This window comes from Centroberyx gerrardi, chromosome 14 (assembly GCF_048128805.1).
Source record: "Centroberyx gerrardi isolate f3 chromosome 14, fCenGer3.hap1.cur.20231027, whole genome shotgun sequence".
Classification (NCBI taxonomy): Eukaryota; Metazoa; Chordata; class Actinopteri; order Beryciformes; family Berycidae; genus Centroberyx; species Centroberyx gerrardi.
Genome location: NC_136010.1, coordinates 8300006 through 8318089, shown reverse-complemented (window position 1 = coordinate 8318089; position 18084 = coordinate 8300006). Strand labels below are relative to the sequence as shown.

Here is an 18084-nt window from a genome sequence, read left to right as displayed (position 1 = left end):
GGTGAGCAGCCATGTATTCATCTGCTGCACAGTGATTTTTAGCTGTACACAATGAAATGATGTACTCATGAAAACAGGGAAAGTAGTCCCTTGTAGTTCAAAAGTGTGTTTTTATATCATATAATTTTACCAATCTCCTACACAAAACTGCTAGACTCTAAGATTACTTACCATAGCCGCTATATGTTCTCACTTTCCTCAAATTTGAGACAAGCTATCACTCAACATAATGTACGCTAAAGAGCCAGCATGATCTACAGGGGACACATGGATGATTTTGGTGTCTCTGTTCCCAGGGGTAAGCTGACCGACGGGCCAATCTCCTAAAAACTTGGTGTACTCTTTTAACCCAGTGTATAGGGTCAGTGTCACCCTGCCTGTCTGGACAGAGCTTTGGATCCCTCTGTCCTCCCTCTCACTCCTCTGTCCTCTCCTCCTCCTCCTCCTCCTCCTCCTCCTCCTCCTCCTCCTCCTCCAGGCGTCCACTCCGTACAGCCTGGAGTCAGAGTCTCTGAGAATGGACTGCATCATGTCAGGAGGAGCCTCGCCCACCCTGGCAATCAACGCCGTTACCAACAAGGTAGGAGACTAGCTAGGGCACTAGGAAAGTTATGGGTTTAACAGCTTACTAGGGACCGTAGGATCCTAGTTCGGCCATAGAGTGTAAGACTTAAGTCCCCTTAAGTTTTTGCCAAGGCACTGTGGTCTGTACAGAATCTGTACAGCGGACCTGGTGTGAAAAGATGCTTGCCTTCTGGATCGGCGTCATCTGCTCATATCCCAGAGTGCAATGCGTGTCTGGTGTTTTCAAACTTTCAAGAGCGATGTTGATGTTCTAGTGCTTTGCACCATGGGACAAGAATGACATTAAACGAGGATTCCTCCTTTATGCACCTGGTCTAGTGTTTATTATCTCAGTCACATAGCAGAGTGCGTAACTTAGCGCAGTGGAGAAACACGGCCATTGGTTCAGCATGTTATGGACAGATTCTCATTGGAGGTTTAGTTGCCTTTAAATGGTTAAAAAAAAAAAATTTTACCATTATTTTATTGGCTAATGATTTATTTCTTCATGTTGTCTAATGATGATTTTGACAAATTAATTAGTCAACAAGATAAAAGCTTTAACTTTGGATTTGTTTTTCTTTTTACTACCAAAGAGGAGAGGGTGTTGTCCAAACCAGGAGGAACCTGGAAATACTCATGCACATCTTTTTATTACTTTGAGATTAGACAAGACAGACCAAAATGATATCAGGCCCTGCGCTCCGGGCTATAATTAATACTGCCTGGATATGAGCCATACTTACTTCGACTGAAAAACCGCTGCTAAAGCAATCTCTGTTTTTCACTTCGTTCTCATTTCTACACACACACACACACACACACACACACACAGCTCTCACTTCAGCCATCAGCGGCCGAACTTGCTTTAACAGCCGCTGGACTTCACATTCACGCACACGCTCTTATGCAATGACACACACACTCACAAAAAAAAAAATGGGTGTGACTGTCTGTATGAGGGTCAGAGATCAAGTGGCCAGCAGGACCTATGACGCCTGTCTGATCTGGCACACACACACACACACACACACACACACACACAGAATGCTGACGTATGGTCCGTGACCCCTCAGTTTGACCCCGACCAAACAGAAGATTTGTCCCACAGCAGCAGCTCACATAACCCTCAGTGTTAAGACTGGGCCTGGATCTGACAGCTTATTTCAATGCTCGGTTTTCCATGCTGCTCTCTTAATCGATCTTGGCTCACGCTTCCCAGACTTTGTCAATATGAAACACTTTGATCGCAATTATTCAACTTCTTCGGTATTCATAGCCTTTATTTAAGAGAAACCTCGCCTACTGAAAACAAGTCTTTGCTCTCTAGAAGCTGTTTTTCAGGCTACAGCACTGCCGCAGAGTGCCTTTAGTGTTGTATATCCGAAGGCTACACTTTCACATTTTGTCTACACAATTAAATGTAGCCTGGAGGTAATGCTGGCGCAGGTGCTGACAGTCAAACAGAACCACAGACAAATGATTCAACTTAATCCCGGGGCATCACCTTTCATAGCTTTCTGTTCTGTCACCACAAGATGATACGCTGCTTGGGACGAGAGGCTTGTATCTTCGTAATGCCAACCTCTCAGGAATTTAAAAAAACATCATCAAAAAAAGTCATTTTTGCAATTACACAGTGGTTTTGGACTGGGTCATAAGTCCTGGGGTCAAGACACTTCCTCAACACATACACAACCATGTAAACTTTCATCTCAAAGAAAATAAACAACATCAAAAGCGTAGATCCAAGGTTTTTATGCAACAGCAGGGCTAATTTTCATAGACTAGCGCTTTCATTTCCATATTTGCTCATGAGCTGTCTCTTAAGTTAATAGTGCATGAGCAACCTTTTGAGGTGGGCAATGTTTACGTCAACGTGGATATTAATTGGCAAATGGACAAAATCAAGGAGAGTATGTTTTTTTCTGTTTTTTCTTACATTTTGTGTTTTTTGTTTTGTTGTTTTTGCTTTGTTTTTGTTTTGTTTTATGCTGCTTTTTCATTGTGTTGTAAAGCACACTGTGATGCTTTCTGTATGAAATGTGCTATATAAATACAATTTGACTTGACTTAACAAATGGGCTGTAAGGAACACTAAAATCACAAATAAATAAGAATGGCTTACAGTACATTGCCTCAAAATGTTGGTCCTATATAATAGCCACATCACATTAACGGTTAATGGTTTGTGTGTGTGTGTGTGTGTGTGTGTGTGTGTGTGTGTGCGTGTGCAGGTAGCGCTGTACAACCCGGAGGCAGAAGGCAGTGAGAGCCCTGGGAGTCTGGGCGGCAGCCTGAGCAACAGCCTGTCAGACCAGAGCCTGGCCTCCGTCAGCCTCAACACCGCCGTCAGCAGCGGCAGCAACGTGCACAGCTACACGCCCGTAAGAGCTTTCAGTTGCTTTTTTGTTACAGTCTATTGATCCCCGAAGGAGAATTTCCCTTCGGCAAACACCGTCTGACCTGGAGCTGCTCGGGATTCGTTGTCTTGCTCAAGGACACTTCAGCAGGGCCAGCGCTTTCCATTACGGGGCTTCTCAGTTCAAGGATGGTCTCCCTACTGACTGCCACCCTGCTGCCCTCTTTAATATGAGACAAATTTAAAAGCATTGTAATGATGAATCAAAAAATTTACATTTTGTGTGCATGTTCACACGATTGCAATCTCGGAACCCATCGTCTATCGGTCTGACGACGATTAGACTCCGGGGGCGACGGTCAGTATTTCGGGGTTTCCGGTGTAGCCAGTGGACATCCGGGCCAAGACTTCCTCTTCCATGCACCGTCATTGTTTACAGTCCGATTAGCAACTTGAGACGCGAGAATGGAGTTGGAGTTGAGAGACGACGTCTCATATGCAGATATCTGTTTATAGAGATTAGCCGAAATGTCATCTGGACCTAAAACACCTACAAAAAGTATCGGTCGTAGACGTCGTCTCTCAACTCCAACTCCATTCTCGCGTCTCGAAGTTGCTAATCGGACTGTAAACAATGACGGCGCACGGAGGTGGACACGATTGTAACCTGGATGACTGTCTCACCAGTCCAGACAGCTACACCCCTGTAGCAGATTTAGGAGGTGCTAATCATTGAATCTAGATTACATGTACGCCAGATTGACACTGCTGCAATTAGTTTTCTATTAGAAATTTATTAGAAATGTTTGTTTGTTAGATCAGACTTAGGAAGCATATATATTTTCAGTGGTCTATTTCAGAGTTGTTGCTACTATAAAATGATGGGCTTTTAGGCAGAAAGTCCTAATAATCAGAATTAAGTAAACAGACAATGCAAATACACACTTTTTTAAAATTTCTGTTTAGCCTACAGAAAATGGCTGTTCCAGTTGTGCTTACTTACTAAATGATTCTTGACAAATACACCATTTCCACCTTTACTTAACAGTTTTCAAGGAGCTTAATTTCATACAATTAAAAGTGGATTCATTCTATCAGCCATAAATATTCAGTTAAGATTCAGTTAAAGAATCCATTATCCATTGCATTTCTTTGAGCTAATAAAGAGGAGCTCGCCACAGCTTCATCATAAACCAGATAGCACAAACACATCTAGAGATGCACATCTGACAAACTATCGCTTGATTAGCATGAACGGAGACTCAAGTCTTTTCGGTCCAGAAATTTATTGATCAACTGTCAGCCATCTGTGCGGATACCATATTGTGATAGAAAGCATGAATAAAATTTATATATATATATATTTCTGGGGGTTTTAGGAGAGACGGGCACTCCCACAGAACTGCACCATTTCAAAAACTACAAAAGGTCAAATGAAGCAGAGGAAGGTTGTGATTTTCTGTACAAGTGTAAAATCACATAGACACAGTAATTACAGGATTTTGAACAAGGAAAGATTGATTTCTTTCACCAAATACATTTATATTTTCAGTCTTTTTTGAGCCTGTGTGTGTGTGTGTGTGGGGGGGGGGGGTTAACTCTGCTGCAGTGGAAATCTACAGGGGTGGCTGTAGGTTCGAAGCTTTGTTGATGTTGCTCCGGTCCGCTCATGCCTCAGCCTTGGAGGATCAGATTATATTCCAGCAAACAGGCGCTGGCCCTGTGCTTTTTTTGTGGCAAAACAGTGTGTGTTCATGTGTGTGTGTGTGTGTGTGTGTGTGTGGCTGTGTTATTGTTTGTGTCTGAGGCCTGAGCCAAGGGAGGTAGCCAGTAGCCACCCTACTCACACTAACCATGACCTTTTACTAGGTCACACAGACACACACACACACAGACACACACACACACGCGGTGGGGTTTATTTAAATCAAGGCTGTCCCGTGTCGTCGACTGTTTTGGTGCCTACGGTCTTGGCCAGTGCAAAGTACACCCGAGACTTGGCAGGCCACAGTATACACTGAGACTTATTTGGCCAGATATTATACTGGCTGTTCATATGATTCCTCATCCTTAACAAAACAAGGTCCTTCGGCTATTTGAATCGATTAGTCTCAAGTGGCGTGTGTGTGTGATGATAAGTTGCTGTTTTGAAGAGTAAGGATTAGACTGGCAAACCTGTCTGGCAGGACACAAACTGCCCCATGCTGAACAATTTAGATTTGGACCAAAATATTCAATGGAAACAGTCTTTGATCTAAAAAAGGCCTTTGACACAAACAGTGATAGTGATCCGATCTCTAAATTTGCACAATGCAGTTTCTCTGATAAAGACATTAACTGGTTTGACTCATGTTGGCAACTGTATGATCTCACTGTACAGAATATCAATGGGTCAGTATTTTGCTTTCAAATCTTCCCCTTTCTGGGCTACTTTGCCCAAGATGCTCAAACTAATGAAGCATGTAAAAAGAAAAACATGAAAATGAAACAAAACTAATCATGTAATCACTAATAGCTGTAAATCATTTAGTAGTGTGACCTCCATGTTTGAGTCATACTGCTCTTAATGCTGTTTTTGCACATGCACTAACACCACTTTTATTTTTACTTTTAGTGCTTAAATAAACTTTTTTTTTATGCACATTTGCAATTTAATTCAATTTTTTTTTTTTTGTAAATTTTGATGTGTTTGTTGAAGATGCTGTGTACTGTAATGTAGGCTACTCATTGTCATATTCCTCCTACTATTATAGTGCATATTGGTATTTTTGTATTGTTTTATATTTTTTTTATAATTCTCCACCTCTGTCATAATGCTGCTACCAATACTGCTGCTGCTATTTTGCACGCTTTTTTGCACATTTTCACTCAAACATTTCTACTTAATATGTCTGAGCATTTTCAGTTGCATATGTTTATAGAAGCCCGATTTGCTGTATTCATATTTATATTCTATTTTTCTTTACTACATGCTACTGCAACGGCCCACTTTCCCCAAGGTGATCATTAAAGTTTCATTTAATCAAATGTAATGTACTAAGAACCCATTTTGGGACTGATGATTGAAATTGGTATAAGCTAACAAGATATGGCATAAGAAACAAAACTGATATGTTTGACACTGTCTTTGTGTCTCCCACTTTACTAATAAAACCAAATATAATACAATATTCAAGGCCAATCTCGGTCCGAAAACATTTTCTCCAAAATTAGAAGAGCGCTGAAAAACCCCAGCTCTTCATTATTTTTTCCTTGTAACAGCTGCTCACCTTTTTACCATCAATCACTTTTCCCCCGCTCACCTCCCACCTGCATTAGCAAAGGTCAGTGCAATCTCATCTCGTTAACCTCTCATTTCTGGAGGCCATCCTTTGTTTTCCTCCTTCCTGCATCACCTCCTCCATCCCGCCGTCTCTCTCTCCCTCCCGCTCCGTCGTTCCAGACCTCATCTGTGGTCCAGTCATGTGGGATCAGGGTTAGTTCTGCTTCATTAGCTGGCGCAGGTGATACCCTCCTGACTGAGGGTGATTACTGGTGGCATCACCGGCGGAGATCTCACAGACGCCGAGCTAGTTAGACGGAGGGGCCGCCATTATTGGGTGGGGGATGTGTCATGCTAAGTTGGCTCAAATTTGCGGAGGCGCACTGATCACAGCAAATCACTTCTGTTTACTTGGTAGATGGTGTGGAAGATGACAGCTGCGATGGGATGACGGAGAGAGGACACTGGAATGTTGCATTCACAACACCAGATATTTTAAGCACTGCACTTTGTTTTGTGTGTTTATATGGAAAGAGACTAGTGCCAGCAGAGATTGTATTTCAGCTGCATAAATTTGTCATGATTAGGATGAATTCAAAGAATAGATTTTTTTGATAAATGAATTTGTAGAAGTCTGGATATCTGCACCCCTTCAGAGTCTTCTTAGCAGGTGAAAAGGGAGAGCAGCAGGACTAAATAGAAAGGATAAATAGAACAACAAATTAACACAATTTGAAATTTAATGCAATGACTTGAAATTGAATGTGAGCATTATTGAATTTAACTTTTAGCTGTAATTTCTCTAAAGTTTTCCCAACTCAAATTCAGTTTTCCCAATTCAAATGCAGTTTTCTCAATTCAGATTCACCTTCCTGAGACACACATCCAGGCACAAGGGACTTTTATTCCCTGAGTATCGACTGGAAGGTATTCGCTGCCCAACAGTGGGCTAACACTCTTCACTTGGCCTGCTGCAAGCCATGTGGCACTGTGGCTTGTTCATGTCCTTTCATGTCATTTCCCTCTCTTTCCGTTGCCGTGTCTCATTGTCCTCCATGCTAACGCTGACTCAGCCAAGCTGCTGTTGGCGCCGCAATTATGACAATTATCTCAGGTGAATGACGTAAGATTTATTTTTTGTCATGGCAACACTGACAAGTCACGATTTGAGTGTTCAACTACAAGTTGTATGTAGGTCGCATACCTCGGGATCCGATTTTGTGCCACATATCCAAGTTTTCCAGATCCGAATTGAAAAAAAATGTGACTCCATGCAGCTTTTTGCTGTTCACACTGATTAGAAAACAGCAGATCTGTCACATGTGAGGGACAAAAACTGAAGACAAGAATTGTGACACTTTCGGTTGCAGCGTGAATGTAGTCTTTGATCTACTTTTCTGAAGGCAATCCCCTCACTGATTCTCCCTCTGTCTCTGTGTTCCCCTCTTTCTTTCTCTTTTTGTAACTCTCTCTGTCTCTGTCTGTCTGTCTTTCTTTCCCCCTCTCTCCTCTCTGTCTGTCCCGAAGGTGAGCAGCCACTCGGAGCCTTCGTCCCAGTCCCTGAGCCTCCAGCAGCCCGCCCCGCCGCCTCCCCCCCCTCCTCCCCCCCAGCCCCAGTACGGGTTGCCGGTCCCGGAGTCGCGGGACAAGCAGCTCTGTTTCTCGGACTTTGAGGACCTCAGCGCCTCCTTCCGCAGCCTTTACAAGTGCGTCTTTGAGCAGTCCTTCTCGCAGCAAGGTGGGTCTCGACCCTCATTTGTGTATGTGCATTAGTGTGTGTGTGTGTGTGCCCATGTACGCCTGTCCAACCTCTATGTTGACATATGTGTGTATGCAGAAAAAAAAATACATGTAAACCTCGCAGAGTGCCTCGTCAGGCTTCTTGCACATAATTAACTGTCAAGCTTAAAGTGTAGCTCCTATCGCAATCACTGTACGCAAAATTTAACATTGTTTTGATAGCAGCGAAAGCATTTCAGTATTAACCTCCACCCCACGCTACTCCTACCCTATTGTATTTTAATAAACAAACAATCTGTTGTTCCACATATCTGCAGTTTACGGCTTGCTCAGTCAAATGAGTAAAGGCAATTAAGAAGAAGAAGAAGAATTCAGTAGAAGGAGAAAAAACCCACAAACACATTTCCAGTCGAGCAGAGCAAAGTGTACCAGGGTTCTACAGCTTTGATAGCAGCTAATTAGATTGGTTCTAACGTTTGCGAAGCATCTCGCTAATTGCTTCCTGAAGCTTTCAGGTCACCGGGCCTCCTCCCACTTGGACCCCCACCCACCACCACCCGCCCACCACCTCCCCTCTCCCCCTCTCTCCTCCCCACACACATCTATGTTCTCTAACCCAGGAGATTGATGCGCTCTGTTGATCTCCGCAAAACCGCCGCCTGGACTCATCCTCTGACAGGGTCCCCTTCAATTTGCGGTCAGGGGTTCGGAGCTGACCGACCTCTCACATCGAGAAAGATAATACAATGAAACTACTAGTTGGAATAGAGATATAATAACAAGAGAGCCTAGAAAGAAAATGAAGAAGAAAATGGATTTCGAGAATGCTTGAAAGGGCCCCATGTCCATGGTTGAAAGGTACGACTTTAGCGGGCGGCTTACCAGGGAACAGTGTCAGCAGTCATTGTGTTTGAGAGGTTGAGTCACAGTGAGTCACCCAGACAGTGGAGCTCATCGTCTCCCTAGAAAACCACAGCGTGTCCAAGACCACACACTAGACTGCGACTGACTCAGGTGGTGTTGCAATCATTTTCAGGAGCCCGCCAGATGCTCTTGCTCATGAATCACAAGCAACAAAAGACAAAAATGAATCTTAAATGATTAAATTAAGGCTTGAAGGCTTCAGTCGAAACCATTTAATTTGAGCAAAAAGCATAAACCAGTAGGCTTGTTGGTAAAAAAGGAACAACTCCCTTTACAATCCAGATTTAAATGACCGTATTTTCCCTGGTGTCCAGCTCAACAGACCACATTTCGAATCACATTTCGCCAAATTTCTGCAATATTGACAAATATTTTAGACTGAATACTTCAATATCAAAAATGTGACGATATTTTGGGGATGAGTATTTGTGCTTTTATAAGATATTTACACACAAGAAAACTTTGAAAATTAGTAATGATCATTTGTGATCAGTAATGTGCAATCAGTAATAAGTAATGTGGATATGATGAGCAGGTGAAGCCAATCATTGTTCATTTTACTCAGCCAGGACTGGCTAATAAGTTCAGAAAATTGTATAAGTTTACTATAACGCAGCCTTAAAGACCAGGAAAAAGTAATATTTAAGTTATATTGCGATAACCAATATCCCAGACAATATCCAGTCTCATATCACAATATCGATATTATACGATGTATCGCCTAGCCCTAGACCCGACTCGAAGGGCCACGTTTGTCTTCAATTTTTGTCGTTTTTTCTTAGTATGTTGCCGTTATCGGTGATACCTGGTGGTGTTTTGTCCCGGCAGGTTTGATGGGTATGCCCGGTGACGCGAGCCAACAGGCCCGGACCGTCTGTTCCTACCAGCACTCCCCCGGTGCGGGAAGCGGCGGCGGCGGCAGCCACCACCACCAACACCACCCCCACCACCCACAGCAGCACCTCTCCCCTCACTCCACCCACAGCCAGCACCAAGCGCACGGCCAGCACCCACAGCACCCACAGCACTCCACCCACTCCCAGCAGCACCCGTCCCTCTCCCACCAGAGTCACACTGGACAACCCTGCTCCGCCACCGGTGAGGCCAGCGCATTCGGCCGCTCTACTACCTCGTCATCGACTCTTGTGAAAGGGGCGTCCAAAGTGTATAGTTTTGTGTTCCGGTTGAATGGTTCAGGTATATCGATGCAATACAGCGCTAAACAATGCAGGGATCGTACCTCTCCTGATTCCCAAGGCCACGTCTGACATCGTTGTAAATGCCATTCCCCTAATGCATCCAAAAATGCTTGTCTCTGCATAGATTCGTTGCATTTATATTATACTCTTTCCCCCATAAGGTCCCAGAGCATTTGATATTATGAGGCTGGGTATGGCTGATACAGACGGGCATCTCTGAAGCTTCACCGAGGCTTTTTCTCCTCATATTCCCAGTCTTTGGTTGTTTTTTTTTTTTGTGTTTGTTTTTTTTTTCCTCTGCATCGGCACTCAGGCCAGAGAAAAGGACTATTCAGACATTATTTATCTGGGTTAGTACTTCCCTCAACCAAGCTGAGGATGAATGAAAGCAATCCCTCTGTCTTTGATCCACAGCCTCAAAATGTATTGTTGTTTAGTTTGTGGTGGTGGAGGCAGTGAAAAGCTATCTTTTTTTCAAAAGCAGAGCTGTGACTGGAATTTTTCTGTGTGAAGTCACACCACCTTGTGGTTGACTGCAGAACCCTGTCTGGCACACCACCACCAGTTACACGCTAACTGTTTAACATTTGGTTTCCTTTTAATCTCGGTCCGTTCAACCCTTCAGACCTTTACTCTGGACTGGAAGGCCCAACTCACATCGTCACACTTCTGAGTCTTCTTGCCTTATCTTTGTTTATATGGCTTTATATTTTTACCCAACCCCTTGACAGAAAATTCAGAAAGGTGTGTCTGTGTGTGTGTGTGTGTGTGCACTCTCCCAGGCATGTCAGCAGACTGGTACCCCAACCTGGACTGGCTGAAGGAGAGCTGTCGCATTGCTACCAGCTACAACTGGGCTGACGTAGACCTCTCCCCATTCCAAGGTAACACACACACACACACACATACATGCGCGCACACACACCACTAAGAGTCCTGGTGCCATCACTGCAAATACTAGCCATCCGATATGAACACTGGCGAAGCAGTCTACTGTACTGCACCCTTTTTTAACACAGTGAGAATTGATAAAATGCTCATGATGTCGATCAGTTACTTTGATTAAATCATTATAAATTCATCTCTACGCTTTGATATACACTTGCCCTTGAGGCACAATATTATAATATCCAGTGTCATAATAGGTCTGGCCTGATAAAAGTCATTATCCCTCATCTGAGAGGTTGCCACTCTCCCTCTCTCTCTCTCTCTCTCTCTCTCTCTCTCTCTCTCTCGCACACACACACACTCTCTCTGTCTGTCTCCCTCCCTCCCGATTGTATGATGTGAATAATCCAATTAGGCTCCGGCTCAGTAACAGCCTCTTATCACGGTCGGCGCACAAAGCCGGCAACATCCACACATGATGGATGACGACGGCTGGTCCTATAACACACGGGCCCCGCTCCCTCTCTCTCCTCCTGCAGCGCTTGACCTCCCTCACACAGGAGTAATGCCATCCTCCGCCATCTCTGGCTCGCCTCCAAAGAGCAGGGAGGGCTCCTCTCTTCTCTGTCGCCGCCGTAAACAAGCGATCCGAATTCGATTGGAGACGCTTTTGATGGAGAAATATCAGAATTTAGTGTGCTGAATGGAAGCGTGAGTGTGTCAGTGTTTGAAGAATTAAATAAGAATAGGGGGTGTTGTTGGGTTCAGGGATTTGTCCCGCTGTGTGTCAAATGTCAATAGGCATGTTGTCAGGAGAGTGACGCACTATGGCTTGTGATTAAGGTGGAATGACGCTGACAGCAAAATCATAGTGCGATTCTTCTGCTGGATGTTCTGAGTGAGATATGAAATGCGATGCATGAGGACAAAGCTTTTTCTATGCAATTTCTTTTTCAGTTGTTCAGCAATAATGCTTATGATTTGTTTGAGTTTGACCAGAAAACAAGATTTTCCCTGAGGTGCAATATGATTTGATGGCCATGGGTTCTGCATTTAGGAGACTGTCTTAAAACACCTTTCCCTGTCTGGATGGAATATGTAATTTCAAGAGAAGACCATAGTGTTGGTTAGTGTAATGCAATTGTCACCAATATAAACACAAGACATCCTTGAAGGCAGAATAACAGCGGGTCTCATTTATAAAGCAGAATACACAAAACATCAGCTGCACATGAGAGATTTGTGGTGTTAAAAACATTCACACATTAGTGTGCATATTGTATGTTTTCTACATACAATAATTACATTCATCATTTTAGCCCAGTATATATCATTTTAACTTCACCCATCACTTATTCAATACTCCAAACATTGATCTATAATGATAAATGCTCTACAGTGAGTGACCATCTCCCTCCTTCCACCTCCATCCTCCATCCTCCAGGTCTAAAGGAGAGCATGCGGCAGGCTGAACTCAACAACTGGTCGCTGGACGCCGCCCAGATGGCCGACCTGTGTTCCTCCATCAACCAGTTCTTCACGGCCACGGGGGTCATCCCCCCTCAGGGTGCGGCCCAGCCGCAGCCTCAGGCCCAGCACCCGACACCACCGCCGGCACCCCAGCACCCGGCCCAGCCCCACGGAGCCATGCACCCTAAGGCCAGCCAGCACAATCAGCACGGCCAACACAACCAACATAATCAGCACATCGGCACGGGTCAGTTCATACATCATTATTATTCACTTATGATTCACTTGTCCACCCCACAGGGAGGAGGGAGGAGTGCAGGGTCAGCTTCAGATTAGTGAGTGTCGAGCTGGAGGGATTCAGTGTCTTGCTCAAGGACAATCTTGATAACTTCCTTACTGTCACAGAGGCTTGATCTCAGGCCTTGAGGTTAAAGGACGATCTACCTACTCACTATGCCTCCGTTGCCCCATTATAGATTTACAAGGGAATTATGGGTGTTGTCAGCATGATGGCAACTGGAGTAAAGATTTAAACACGAGGAGGAATGTCAGCAGTGGGAAATCCAATGAGCGACAGCGTAGCGCTGTAGGATTGCACTAGCTTAGCGAAGATGTCAGTAGCACTGTGCACACGACAACAGCTCGTGTTCTGTGAAGACACATACGCATGTGTGAAAGTCGGGATACTAATCTGACAGTTAGTCATTGCCCTTTTGTCTGTTCTCCCACAGGGAATATGTACATGGACTCAAGACAGAACATGTCCTCCCTGATGGGCCCACCAGGATACCCACACCTGCCTCCCATGAGCAGCACAGCTCCCTCTATGACAGGTGACTCTCTGCCGCTCTCTTAGCAGCTCATACATAAACCTACAGCTGGCAGAAAAGTTTGTCTCTGTGTTTGTGTGTGTTGGTGTGTGTTGGTGTGTGTTAGTGTTGTCACAATACCAGAATTTTGACTTCAGTGCCAATACCAAGTTTAATATTTGATACTTTAGTGACGCCACGGCAAACAAGAACAAAACAAAGCAATGTCACAGAACAAACACTGTGCTTTATTTGAACCAAACCAAGGAAAGCACCATGAATTCAACATGAATATCAATAACTTCAACAACTTAATAAATATTCATCTCTGCAATGAGAACAAGTTACAGATTAAATATATCAAGAACTCGAATAAAAATGCAACAGTATCTTATAAAAATCACTGAGATGCTTTGCTAAGTTATACTTGACTTGGACGGCTTTGTAGCAAATTTCACACAGGCGTTTTGATGACAGTTGGCTATCCATCTTTGTTGGCTCTATAAGTGAAATTAGTTCAGTTTTGTCAACCAGTTTAGGTGGACTGGGATTCAGCTCATGATGGTGAACTGTTTGACGCTGTTGCCATGTTTTCAGCTGTTTGACTTGGTGAATTTTGCACTGACTGCACAGTTCACTGTCAAGAGCCAGACTGCAGCTTCTTCTAGTCAAATCCTTCTTCTTCTTCTTCTTCTTCTTCTTCTTCTTCTTCTTCTTCTTCTTCTTCTTTTTCTGCTTCTTCTTCTTCTTCTTCTTCTTCTTCTTCTTCTTCTTTTTCTGCTTCTTCTTCTTCTTCTTCTTCTTCTTCTAACAAATCACATGCCATCTGCATGTATACGCATTTTGGAAAAAATCATACCAAAACGTTTATAAAAAAACAAAACAATAAATATCTCTCTTGCAGTGGTATCAAAGTAGTATTAAAATGTATTGTTATCGTTACAACACTAGTGTGTGTGTGTGTGTGTGTGTGTGTGTGTGGTTACTGATCTCTCTGTCAGTATCCATCAGTATTAACCCTCACGCCCGTCTCCCTCCCTCTGCAGGCCATCACAGCCAGTTGAGCCAGCAGCAGCAGCACATGCTGCCTCCGGGCCACTTCCAGATGAGACGCATGCAAGCTGCCGACGACATCCAGGACGACTTCGACTGGGACTCCATCGTCTAAACTGAGCCGACGCCGGAACAGAGGGAGGAGGAGAAAGACTGGAAGCAGGAGAGAGAGAGAGAGAGAGAGACATAGAGACGAGGGACGACAGGTGAGGTATGGAACTGGCCAACTTGCCGCTTTCGCCTATGTGAAAAACAGAAGACAATCCAAGAGAAAAGAAATGGAACTTAATTTTTTCGGTCTTTCAGTGTTTTTTTCTTTTTTTCTTTTTTTGACACAAGAGGATGATGAGTCAAAAGACAATCACTTTAAAAAAAAAAAAAAGAGATTTACCAGGCTAACAGGATTGGACAAGCCAAGCTGTACACACTGTCCAAAGCAAAAAGGACATTTGAAGCTCTCTGAATTGTCTCGTCTCATGTCCCCCAGTGCCAACAGGTTTACAAGTCGCCAAAGTGTTGTCGAAACGTCGGTGAAGTGTTTTGTTCTTTTTTTTTTTTTTATTTGTTGTAACTCACAGTTTGTGTTTCCAGCTAGAATGTGTGTGTGTCCCATACGTGCAACAGTCTCAGCACCCTTGACTGAGTGGAGGTGAATGGTTATGGGTCAGAAAATCTCTTGTCTTGTCAGGACTCCCCTTCAGAAACAGTATTTTATCTGTCCTACGCACGCACAGGTCCAAAGTGGAAAATTGCCAGATACAAGTATTGTACCCCGTCCTCCTTGTAACACCACTGTGGTTTTCTAATACTGGGCATCGGTGTGGCTGCGGATCCTTTCCACTTCAGTAAGAGAGAGGATTTGTGAAGAAGAAAGGAATGAAGGTGCTTCTTGCTCAGCTTGGGTTAGTGATAGGCGACTGGAGCACCACCTACTGTTTGGAAAAAAAACATACAAACGCCACATTTTTTAAAGTATTTCTTCCTTCCCAAAAAATAGCTCTATGCACCAGTATTTCCTTTCCTATTTAATCTTTTTTTTTTAAGGTCACATTGCTTTGTTGATGGACACCCATTGCAAACTTTATCAGCTGATTTTTTTGCCAGTGTTAGTGTTTTAAATGCTATGACATATTACAAGCAGCTCTATAGTCACAGGAAAATAATAACAAAGCAAAATTCAACTCATGTATCTTCTCCCCAGCTCACTTCACTGATTACATTAAGACATCCAGAGCTGATAAATTGTTGTCACTGTTTGTCTGTGTGTTTGCTCACACTTTTGCACATGTATTATGTGTGTGTGTGTGGGTTTGTGTGTGCTAGTGTGTGTTTATTTGAGGGGAACAGCCCTGCCAGTAAGTCCATGGTGCCATGTTCTCAGGGTGTTACATTCATCTGCCATGTCCGAGCGACAAAAAGCCATTTATCTCTGTATTTAGGTTACTGTGTGTTGTGTGGTGCTGTCCACTACCTGTTGGCGAATGGCGAGTGTCCCAGTAACTGTGGTTTAAAAAGGACGTGCCCCAAGCATAAGTCTCCATTTGTCAGCCTATAAGCTAACTGATATGAAATACTGTGGAATAAGCTTTTGGGTAGCTCATGCAACAGGCACTAAGCCGTGTCGAGATAAGAATTAGACGCGTGGATTACACAAGGCTAGACTTAGACTTTGTCAAGAATTATAGTTTTCTGAGGTATAATTCAGTTTTTCAAGGTTTTATAGTGATGGGAAGTACAGCGCATATCTTGCAGTGGGAATGACAATTAGTTCCACGTGAAATGGGCCAAGTAGGGAAGGTTGGCCGCGACTTCAAGATGCCTCATGTAGGATAGGAGAAGACAAGCAGTTTTTGCACAGCGCCAAGCTTGAAAGCGTCTAGTGAATGAGAGAAATGAGAGAAAATGGTGATTTTTTTTAAAAGACATTTAAAAAAATAATAGATCAGTGAGGGAGCAAAGACTAAACAAAATTTTCAAATGCTCAACATTTTTTACTGTGATCTTTTATTTTGTCTTTGTGTGTACAAGTGTGTATAGTCTTCTCGGATTTCCTTTAGCATACAGCTCCGTCATTCAAAAAAAAAAAAAAATATCCATATGAAACAAATAAAAATGTTTGTATTTAATGGGTATACAGTGAAATATGGGACCTTAAAGTGCTCTTTGGCTTGGAGGAACTCAATGGTTGTTAGAATGGTCAAGACGAGATTTCATTCAAGAAAAAAAAAAGCCCATTATTATCGCCATTAAATGCTGTATTAGGGTGACCAGCATATATATCTTGTATGTTTGTGTGTTGTTGTCCTTGTAAATAACAGTATGTATTCCTCCATTTGCCCTTGAAAAACAAAGACTGGTTAAAAAAAAAAAAAAGAAAAGAAAAAAGAGCAAATGGAGAGAAAGTATTTTGTTATTTGTCCCTCAAGAGACACAATATGTACATACCTTCAGTATATTGTAAATAAGTGATAAAAAAAAAATGCATTGGCGTTTTGTGTGTCATAAATAATCTGTGTACCGCGGTTCAACAGTTAAAATATGTTTCAGTGTTTATTAAAATGTCATTGACCATTTTTACTGCGCTAACCTCGCATCTGCTGTCCTTATTTCATCAGTTGGTGGCATGCTTGTATTAAAAAAAACATTTAATGACAGCAGAAAGGTTGCTTCTAATACATTTTAACCAAATCTAGCACTCTGCTCCAACCTCTAGTGTCTCATTTATAAAAATTGGAGTCACCCTCACATTTCCTAGGTAAAACAAAACACAGAGAAAGCTCCTACCGGGAAAGAGTTGATTTTATGTTGTTGAGACGACTATAATCCTCTTCTGGCCCACACTGTTTTGACCCTCATAGCTTGTTGTCCAACAGGTGTCAGCCTAGTGCCGAGCAACAGTTTGTTTGCCCTCCCTCACATGTAAACTCGGCAGACCACCATGCGTGCCCGTGTGAAAGTCACACAATGTTCTAACTGTATTTACAGCTCCTTTTCATTGGGAAAGCCTGTTTAAAAAGCGCTCTCTAGCTACTGTCTGTCAGCCACACGTGTGTGCCAACATTTTTCTTCACAGAAACAGCAAGATCAATGTGTTAAAAGATCATTATAGAGGCACAGGGGGGTGAAGTAATGGATGCTCCTTTCATTCATACGGCTATTGTTAGAAGTCTGGTTGTTTGCTTTCATCATTAGCTCAAGAGTGATTAAATAGTGTTAACTGTTGAAGCATGCGATGAGAAACATCTGGTGGAGCTGTATCGCAATACGGTTCTATTACAGTCACTTTTGGCTCTTACTGTCTGTGATTTAGTGTTATTTCAGACGGCTCACAGCACTGTTTACATCTCCTTTCCCCATTCATTCAGTCGAGTATTTTAAAAGCTTATTGTTTCAAGTAGCTAATTGTGTAAGCTGGCCATGTTTCAAGGTGCTTGTCTTGTCTGGAGAGATATATCAACGGTCTATTTATCTATATTGCCAAGTTTGTGTTTCTGTGTGTGTGTGTGTGTGCTGCTGATATTGCAGGGTTTGCAAACAGGAGGGCTGGCTGTGCACCAAGAGAGCGTGTCTTCCACGGGACTGGCCAATTCGAGGCACAGGAGGCAGGACCAAGAGGGCTGCAACCACCTTACCACTGCTATACCCCCCCTCCCCTCCAACCTGCCCCTTGCTCCCCCAGCCGCCCAGCCCACCACCAGTACCAGCACCCCTCCTCCACTCGCAGCTCAGTCACTCACACTCTCTCTCTCTCTCTCTCTCCTGCTGTGTGCCAGTCCCTCTCTCTCCACTTCCTCAAAGTGGCCAGAGCTCCTC

The 18084-nt window shown here is 43.4% G+C and overlaps 1 protein-coding gene across 1 annotated transcript in view; it reads left to right on the top strand.

The window, feature by feature from the left end:
- LOC139920227 (forkhead box protein J3-like) overlaps positions 1 to 14386 on the top strand; it is a 36172-nt gene extending 21786 nt beyond the window's left edge. The window contains exons 4-11 of the mRNA XM_071910183.2: positions 479 to 580; positions 2802 to 2951; positions 7716 to 7926; positions 9681 to 9950; positions 10834 to 10935; positions 12384 to 12656; positions 13141 to 13242; positions 14265 to 14386. Of these exons, the coding sequence (XP_071766284.2) occupies positions 479 to 580; positions 2802 to 2951; positions 7716 to 7926; positions 9681 to 9950; positions 10834 to 10935; positions 12384 to 12656; positions 13141 to 13242; positions 14265 to 14386 (1332 nt within the window). The remainder of the gene's footprint in view (positions 1 to 478; positions 581 to 2801; positions 2952 to 7715; positions 7927 to 9680; positions 9951 to 10833; positions 10936 to 12383; positions 12657 to 13140; positions 13243 to 14264) is intronic.
- The last annotated feature ends 3698 nt before the right edge of the window (positions 14387 to 18084 follow it).